Source organism: Silene latifolia, chromosome 10 (assembly GCF_048544455.1).
Source record: "Silene latifolia isolate original U9 population chromosome 10, ASM4854445v1, whole genome shotgun sequence".
In the NCBI taxonomy this organism is placed as follows: Eukaryota; Viridiplantae; Streptophyta; class Magnoliopsida; order Caryophyllales; family Caryophyllaceae; genus Silene; species Silene latifolia.
In genome coordinates, this window is record NC_133535.1 from 44,189,580 (window position 1) to 44,198,596 (window position 9,017).

Below are 9,017 nucleotides of genomic sequence, written 5' to 3' on the forward strand. Positions count from 1 at the left end.
CATTATAGACGGCACATATCCGTCTATAACTAAAGACGAGCCAAATACAATACCACATTCCTAATAGGACAAGCAACAAGTGGTGTGCGCAAAAAATGTCACCACTTTCAAGCTATTTGACCCGTCTTTAGCTATAGACGGATATACGATATACCAAGACTAGCTAGCTACTAGCTAGATAGATAAATAAATAGATAGATAGATAGATCCGGGCGACGTGCAGTCGTGCACTATGGCCATAGTTTGAAGTTTGGAGTTTGAACTACCAAAAACGTCGGAGTCCCCATTACCATAAGTCCATAACCCCCAAACCCACCATCAAGCATACATATATAAAGAAACATATGCGGTCACCCTCCCCCACATCTCTCCACCGCGTTGCCGCAGCAACCACCGTCCTCCACCACCCTTCCTCCGCCGCCATGTCCAATCATCCACCGGTAAAACTCTCCTTCGTAACTCTACTCTTTACCGTTGTATCTATCTTTCCTGTTGCGTTTAATTCAATTTCGTCTCTCTATTCCGCCGCAGTTCCGCGGTGGCCGCCGCCCTGCACCCGTCGCCCACCATCGACGTACCACCACCACCACCAACAACAACAACTACTACTGTAATCCTATTCATTATCATCATCATAACAATTATAATTATAATTATAATTATAATGCTCAGGGTTATACTTATATTACTCCGCATCACAATCATCAAAATTATAATGCTTTAGGATATACTTATCATGCTCCTCATTATTATCCTAATTATTGCTATACGTATTCTGATAATATTTCTAGTTATAATGCTTTGGGTTATACTTATGATACTCCTCATCACAATCATCCAAATTATCGCCATAATAATAGTATGAGTTTCCATGGTGGTGGTAATTTTGGACCTAGAGCTGCTCTGCCGTATAATCAACCTGGGGTTGGGGTCCACCGGCAGAAGCCTGCTGATTTTCGTGGTTGGGAAAAAGCCAACAACCCTCCCCCTCCTAACGCTGGTATTTTATCCGTTGCTTTCGTTCCCTCCTTTTATGTAATTTTCTTAGGATTTAGTATTGCACTTTGTTATCCTAACTTTGCTCATTGTATTTCTATGCACCACAATCCCACATTCTCGCTTACCTTACCAAGGTTAATAATTTTCGCGATGATTGTTTATCCCAACAGCGTCAGATGAAATGAAAGGATGAACGAGAAGGCAAAATAATTGTACATGCCTTGGATTCTCAATGCTGGAAAATTGATTATAGTTGATGGATAGTAGATTTGAGTAGTGTTGGGCATAAAAGAAAAATATGAAAAGGATGATTGAGCGAAATATGAATTATTAGAAGGTAGTATGTGAAACTTTATAAAAAGGGATTGAATTATAAGAAGGTAGTATGTGAAACTTTATAAAAAACTTTTTTATGAAAATTAGCACAAAGCGGCCGACTCAAAAAGATAGGGTTCACGCAGGATCAAAATGTACGATGTTGAGAAAAAGGGGAGACACGTCACCACCAATGTGTTTTTAGAGGAGACACGCCACGTCCAATGGAGTATTGTGCATGAATCCATTTTCTTACTTTGTTCTTACGTGGTACTCCGTTGTTATTAGGCAGGTGCATTGGAGAGTAACTGGTAATTTACCTAGTAGCGATCGACATGTCCTTTAAAATATTTTTATATGTATAGTGTGTATTTCATAGTGTATGCTTGTTAAAATTACTTAAATGTACATTACTATGGTATACGGGTCAACTATAGAAACTGTTAAGATTTATCTAATGTGCATGGCAAACACTAGAAAATACATGACTAGGAGTATGTAGGTTCGGTATTTGATATGGTGAATGTAATCATGATCAATAATGATCATTATCCTGCGGAGATGCCACATGTTAGCTAGCTAAGTAGATAAGCATGTTATCGAGATCAATGTTTGAAGTATTTGTGCATTGAAGGAAATTATTGTGAGAAAAGCGGAATGGATGAGAACGCTAAAGTACTATTTATACTTCCCTGTTTTGTTTTATTTTCACAGTTCTCGGTGGTTGGTTTACAAGTCAATGTGTCACGGCTCAGTTTGTCATGGCTAAAAGTTCTTTCCAAAGTTTTCATTATTTCTTGAGTGATGATCTTCTTTAGTTGTATCACGGTTTTTTCTGTCTAAAGAAAAACGAGGGTAGTGCTTTTAGGAAGGCTATGAGTCTTGTGGTTTCTGGGAGAGCATTATCTGTTGGAAATTTGGAATAGTTTTCCTTATATTCCTTGTTTGGTTTGTAAGAAATGAAGATGGAAAAAAAAGTGAAACTCCTCCCAAGAACATTATTTTCTATTTTGTGCACATTTTTTTTTTACCAATTTTCTCCTCCTTCCCCTTTCTCGTTTCATTTTGTCTATACACAGCCAATGAACGAATTTGTAACTCCTCATTCTGATAATTTTTTCCCTTCAACATATTTTTTTTTCAAACAATATGGATCCAACGTTTACGAGGTTCACTTTTCCCTGAATTGGTGTCATATTTTGCAGAGCGGTTTATTGTGCTCTCATATAATATACTTGCTGACTACCTGGCTAATGACCATCGCCATCTTTATCTTCACATCGAACGCCGGTTTATGAGTTGGGAAAGGCGGAAGGCTAAAATACTTTTTGAGCTCGAATTGTGGTCTCCTGACATAATGTGCTTTCAGGTGATTCTCATTCTGAAAATTTTATTTTTATTTTGATGCTGTACGTCTTTGTTTTTTCAAACTCATCATATACCTTCGTTTTTTAAATAATTTAAATGGGTTTTTCAGACTATCATATACCCTCGGTTTTTTAAAAATAATTTTTAATGCCCAATGAACCCAAAATTGTCCTAGATCACTCTTAGTATTGTAATTTGAGTTTTTTTAAAGGCATGTCATGAAAAGATGCTCATTAATGAATAAACGATGATTATGTCATGTTTTCAGGAATTATCATGTTTCCAGGAATTATGTCAAGTAATCAATCATAAGTGTCTAAACATAACTCTTAAAAAGTAGAGAAATTGAGCATTTAGTTTATTTGAAGAACTTTTCATTGAGTTTAGGGTATATTAGATGATTTAAAAAAATCGAGAGTATATGTAAGAATTTGAAAAAAAACTAGGGGTACACTGTAGAAAGTCGTTTTTGTCATGTACTGGTTAATTTTTAAAGCGGGATACTCTTCTCTCCTTCTAACGTGTCTCATTTGATGCTCTTTCTCATCCCTGCTTAACTCCCCTGCCCCCTGCTCCCTGCCCCCTGACATTCCTTCTGTCTTTCTACGTTGATTAACCAAGCTTGGTATTGCATAGATCTTTTTCTCTCTCTTGGTTACGATTAGCATTATGTTTTCAGGAGGTTGACAAATTTCAAGAGCTAGAGGAGGACTTGAGGGTTCGTGGATACAGTGGCTTTTGGAAGGTTGTCACAGATATAAATACACGTCTTTTCACTTGCTATGCACTCTTGTTAGGTGTTTTTCTTACCTATTTCTTTTTTAACCGCACTGCAAAAAAACTGAAAATAAAGTTTGTACCACGCAAGGACGAAGATAAATCCTTTAGGACACCTGCAGTTCTTTTTCTTGGCCTCGTAGTGAAGTCTATGTCTTTGGAAAAGAGTAAGAAATATTTAATTGTACTTATAGATTGAAAGAAGATTTACGTTTCTTAATCCCCCATTGAGTATTGATTAATATTGTTGAAGTTACAAGGCAATTGTAGGGAAAGATGATAGGCCTCTATTTGAAAGTTGCCATGCAGTATATCCTAGTACTCCGTATTGCTGATATGATTACCTGGATGTTGCATCTTCTATTGTATTAAGTTTTCATTTAAGCAGTTTATGTGAAGTTGGTATACTAGCTTTCTGCTCTGTACCTTCGCGGATTTGTTTCTGATTTTGTTTTACTTGTCTATTTCGTAAAGAACAATATGTGCTCCCTGAAGTTTGCTTTTGGGGAGTCTGTTTTTAAATGAAGTATACTACTGAAGTACAAAAGCAAGGAGCTATTAAAGCAGAGTGTTTGAACCCAAATCGTTTGAGGCTTGATGGTTATGTATTCTGATTATATATTACTAATATTGTGATCGTATGTCCTTGTGCATAATAGCTACATGGTTTCTAATGTATTAGATGCGCACGGGTGTACCAGTTGATGGGTGTGCTATCTTCTTTCGAACAACAAGGTAAGGAGCTAATAGAAGCAGAGTATTTGACCTGTTGGTAATGATGCTCCTTCTAGTTGAGTTGAAACCATCCTGCACACGTTTATCGATATTGTACTGCTGTGTCTGTTTTTGTCAAATACTTGAATGCAATTTCGTGATACATATTTGATAATCATGGGCTTAGGTTCAAGTTGGTGTTTAAGGACTGCATTGAATTCATAAGACATGGAATGCGGGATAATGTTGCTCAAATTTGTGTATTAGAGGTTATTTACAGCTCTTCAATCTTTATTTTTGTTATTATATTGCAGTATCACTGGCCCTATTCTTTCTGTCAAAATTCTTTATTGCCATAATTTTTTATTTTTTTTTAAACTTTGTGCAGTCACTGACTCAGAACCAAGATGGAAACCAGTTATCTTCTTCAGGGTAATGCTTGCCTTTTGAATATCCTCATTATTAGCTATAGAGTTATGTCACCTATTTGTCTTACTTTGGTCGGAACTCATTGATGATCTTTGATGTCAAGTTGTCAACCCATGCAAAGATGGTAAGATTTTGATGGAGAGACTCCTTGATCATATTGGGTCACTCTCTAATGGAGTAACAACTTTTAGTTTTCTGATCTCCTAAGCTCTAGATTGCAACTGCAGGATTTTATTTAGTGTCTGGCTCAAGTTTGTGTGGTTTCTTACTTGTGGAGTTCAGATTGGTCATTGATGGTTTGCTGTTCTTTGAGTTTCTAGTCTCTGTTTTCCTTTCAAAAACGCTTTATTGATTTAAATTTTGTTTGCCTATATTTTTTCGTGTATGACATGTGCAGATTGAATGGAGATTTACGTCTCAAACTGATGTATATTGCCTGAAATATGCGTCTTATGCCAATGTCTTGAAGAAAACAGCTTCTAAGAAACATTTTTATTATGCCAATGCAGTTCGGGTGCTCCAAATAGAGTTGTTGTAGGCAACATTCATGTGCTGTACAATCCAAGAAGGGGAGAGATGAAACTTGGCCAGGTATCTGGCCCTTCTTAGGCCATTCACATTCTTCACATGACTTGTTTCTTGTACATATCAAACATTGCATTTTGGTGTATCCAAACTTACACATGATAACTGATATTCTCATAATAAAATTTTGGAGATGCTTTGTCTAAGAGTATAATACTGAAACTCATGCTGAGCGGAGAGATTTGACAGCGCATACGCTTCTTAGCTTTTAAAAGCGCGAGGGCGGACAGAGGCGATGTGGCACAAAGAGTGAGAAGGCACGCACCTCTTAAACATGAGGTTTTCCTTGGATTTGAAAGAGGGCGAACATTTAAAGGACTAAAAGGAAAAAATAATATGGCCAAGTGAACGGCATAACAAAAGAACGATTAGGAAAAGAAAGGAAATCATAAAGTAGTGCGCCTTGCTAGCTACACCCTATCTACAAGGCACCCTTTAGAGGTCTTTTTACGCCTATGTCTTGTGCTCTTCCTTGATGTATCGATGCGTTTTGGCTAGTGCCTTACTGAGCCTTGGGATTAAACGCACCTCAGGCCCTCGCTTGTTTCCACGATTAACTTCCTGGCAGTTAATGGACTCATTCTGCATGTTCATTGGTTATGGCAGCTTACTAACTGAAGGAAGTGTTTCTTTACCTTTTCTCATATCACCCAACTATGTTTCAGCTAGGCCGCTAGGGTTATCGGATTCACTCGGGTACCCTATGATTCTATGAGTCGCGAATTGCCAAGAGCGAATTCAGTTAATGGACTCATTCTACATGTTCATGGATTGGAGGGTGTTTTTGCAGTATTGATTGCTTGACTACCTGCCATTTCCACGCGTAGTAAATAGTTAGACCATGATTCTTTTCTGTTGTCATGGCTTGACAATCAAAAATACCCTTTAAGCCTTAACACCTGTTTCATGTTTTGAAATTGAAGGGTCTGGGGATTTGCAATGGTTTTGACAGTGGTAAGGCACAAAAAGAACTAGATCATGCCTATTTTATCTGTCTAATGAAAATTATTTTGGCCTGTTGCTTCAAAAAGATTCATAAAAGCCCTTTGCTATTGCTTATGCAGGTCAGAATGCTTCTTGAAAAGGCTCAAGCCGTATCAAAGACATGGGACGATGCTCCAGTTGTCCTATGCGGTGATTTTAATTGTACACCAAAGGTAGATCGGGGTTATCTTAGCTATTATTTTTTGTGTTGTCAAGCAGTCAAGCTTATTTAAATTACTCATTTTTCTAATAACAGCATACATACTTTCTGTTGCCAGAGTCCGTTGTACAACTTCATATCACAACAGAAGGTATAGTTGGAATCGGCTTTACTTTTGTACAAATCATAAATTGGCTCTTCTTGCGGCTGCTAAGGTAACAATTATTTTTCCGGTCAGCTTGATATATCTCAAGTTGATAGAGACAAAGTTTCAGGACAGGCTTCAGCTGAAATCCATTCACCAGCCAGATTTTTGCCTACGTTGCAAAGTGGCAAAGATGTGTTTCCTTCTAGTTTGGGTAAGTTCATAAGTTTATTTATCAATTACTGATCAATATTCGACAGCCAAAATGGTTTCTGATAGCATGTGTGTTGCTCCAGGTGAGGTGGTATTCAAGACAGATATAGCTGTGCAGGATAAAACATTCTACAGCCCATCTCGGTGGACGGCAATGGAGATAACCATAGCTACTGGCAGTACCAAGAACACTACTCTTGAACACGCATTAAAGCTTCGGAGTACGTACTCAGAAGTGGAGGTAGGTTTACTGTTTTTGTATTCAATGATTCTGTGGCTTAATCTAGAAGTTGCTGGTTGTATTTTAGCAGTGGTAATATGTGGTGCACTAATAGTTATTTACTTATTTATCTGGAAATTCACTGAGTTAAGTTGAACTCACCTGTTTATTTATTGTAACAACTTATTCAACATTCTACGGTCATGTATTATCGAGGATGAGGGAGCTTTTAGCTTGTGAAGTGTAACTTGGCATATACTTTATTATTCGATCGTTGACCAATTTATGGACATTTGAGTTAAAGTTGCCCTGGCTTCATTTATTGTGAAGAAGCAGTTTTCATCATGGGTGAATGGGTCATCCGCAAATGGCTTTTCTACTCATGAATAAGGTTGTGCACATCCAATCCTCTTACCTATTATAAACGAGAGCCTCTGAGCCATGTGGGTAAATGCTATTGTTATTGTACAGTGGCAGATGGAGTGAAAACACGTGTTTGTTGATGTCAATCTATGACACATTAAATATGCTTTAATTCCCATACATGCTTTCCTTCTGTTTTTTACTTATTGATGCCAACAAAGGCAATGATGTATTTTATCTTCCGTCTATGCAAGATGTCCTCCATTTTTCTGTTTGTATGATTGCCAGTAGATCTCAACAGTGCTAATCACTATCTCATATTTTCTCTTCCTCTGATGGTTTCTAGGATTCTTCTGGGACAAGAGACCAATTCGGGGAGCCATTGGTGACTAGCTATAATTGTTGTTTTATGGGAACTGTGGACTACATATGGTCAGTATGCCTTTTGATCATCTTTGTTTAGCATCTTGTTTTGAGATTTAATAGCTATCTGTCAAATTAATCTGTTGCTTCTGTGTGACATGTAGGAGATCTGAAGGCCTCCAAACTGTTAGGGTGCGTGCTCCTATCCGGAAAGACGTGATGCAAACATTTGGGGGATTTCCAACAAAGGTGCTCTTGACATACCTATGCATTTGATTTACATCTTAACTCGCTTAAATGGTGATATAGTTCCTAGGTGTTGTCCCAAAAGTGTTTTTTTTTTTTTTTTTCCTTCTGACCAAAATTGACACGGCAAAGCCAAATATTAAGACGGGCATTGTTTGCTTGACTTTAGTGAGACATTTGGGAAGATGAAAGAGAATTTGCCTCCGTTTACATCGATGGAACTAATAAATTGCAGTTCCTAAATCTTAACTAGTCATTTGCCTCTGTTTTGGTGCGCATGAAAGAGGAACTCAATTGTCTGGCACGTGTAACATTATTTAGTACTTCGTTTTAGTCCTCCCACCTTGGAGTCAGCAACTACCCCAACACAAAAACAAAAGATAATTTAATATAAACAGAATGGAATTTTGTGGGGGTAAAAATTTAATATAAACTGAATGGTATTTTAAAACCTTTTTGAAATAATAAAGGTTATTCTAGTGCTTGATTGTAGTGAAATGTATGTTGGATTTGCTTACAGAAATGGGGAAGTGATCACATTGCCTTGGTTTCGGAATTAGCATTCATCAGGTGATTGGTGGTGATATTGTCGGAACTTTGGCTCAGGCTAGCTGATATGGCGTACTTGAAGTTCAGGAAGTTAGAGTTACTCTCGGTGAACGAAACGAGCCTATTCTATTCAAGGCAAGTCTTCCTTTTAGCAGTACCGAGGCAAAGGGCGAGGTTGTTTAATTTGGGACAGTCGCACAAAATGTTGAAGTAATACATACAAATTCGATCTCAAAGGAAGCTTAGGTTCCTAGCACTTTTTTGACCTTGCGTTTTTTGTTCTGATTTATTTACATCTCAAATCTTGAACGAAATAATTTTTTTAGTCTCTTCACCCGGTTCTTCTGAAGAATTACTGTTTCTTCTTTTCAACAACACTTGATAATAGCCTTTGAGGAAGTCACCTGAGTTAAGTTGAACTCACCACATTAAATATAAAGTTATTTTATAAGAATAATTCAACCTAAGGCCCTCCTTAGTTTAATCCACCCTATAATTTAACCCATTTTAATCTGAACTATTCACTAATTTTTCTCATTATACACCCGCCCTTATGTTTACCTGTTGTAACCAGTGAAGGTTATGTT

At 37.4% G+C, this 9,017-nt stretch overlaps 1 protein-coding gene across 1 annotated transcript; it reads left to right on the top strand.

Annotated features, from left to right (window-relative positions):
* The first annotated feature begins 214 nt into the window (after window positions 1–214).
* Window positions 215–8,775, top strand: LOC141605568 (carbon catabolite repressor protein 4 homolog 6-like). Its single transcript, XM_074424395.1, has 15 exons — window positions 215–440; window positions 532–1,000; window positions 2,520–2,683; window positions 3,362–3,427; window positions 4,142–4,194; window positions 4,361–4,442; window positions 4,562–4,605; window positions 5,112–5,193; window positions 6,252–6,344; window positions 6,450–6,482; window positions 6,570–6,690; window positions 6,773–6,930; window positions 7,619–7,704; window positions 7,800–7,884; window positions 8,402–8,775. Exons 1-15 carry the CDS (start codon window positions 345–347, stop codon window positions 8,453–8,455), a joined length of 1,686 nt encoding a protein of 561 aa, XP_074280496.1. The 5' UTR covers window positions 215–344; the 3' UTR covers window positions 8,456–8,775.
* The last annotated feature ends 242 nt before the right edge of the window (window positions 8,776–9,017 follow it).

Bases quoted from the DNA above. Each gene is read 5' to 3' on its own strand.
- LOC141605568 (XM_074424395.1), top strand. From the start codon at position 345: ATGCGGTCACCCTCCCCCACATCTCTCCACCGCGTTGCCGCAGCAACC. The intron at 5,194-6,251 runs GTATCTGGCCCT...TTGCTTATGCAG, and splicing joins GAGAGATGAAACTTGGCCAG to GTCAGAATGCTTCTTGAAAA. The intron at 6,691-6,772 runs GTAAGTTCATAA...GTGTTGCTCCAG, and splicing joins TGTGTTTCCTTCTAGTTTGG to GTGAGGTGGTATTCAAGACA.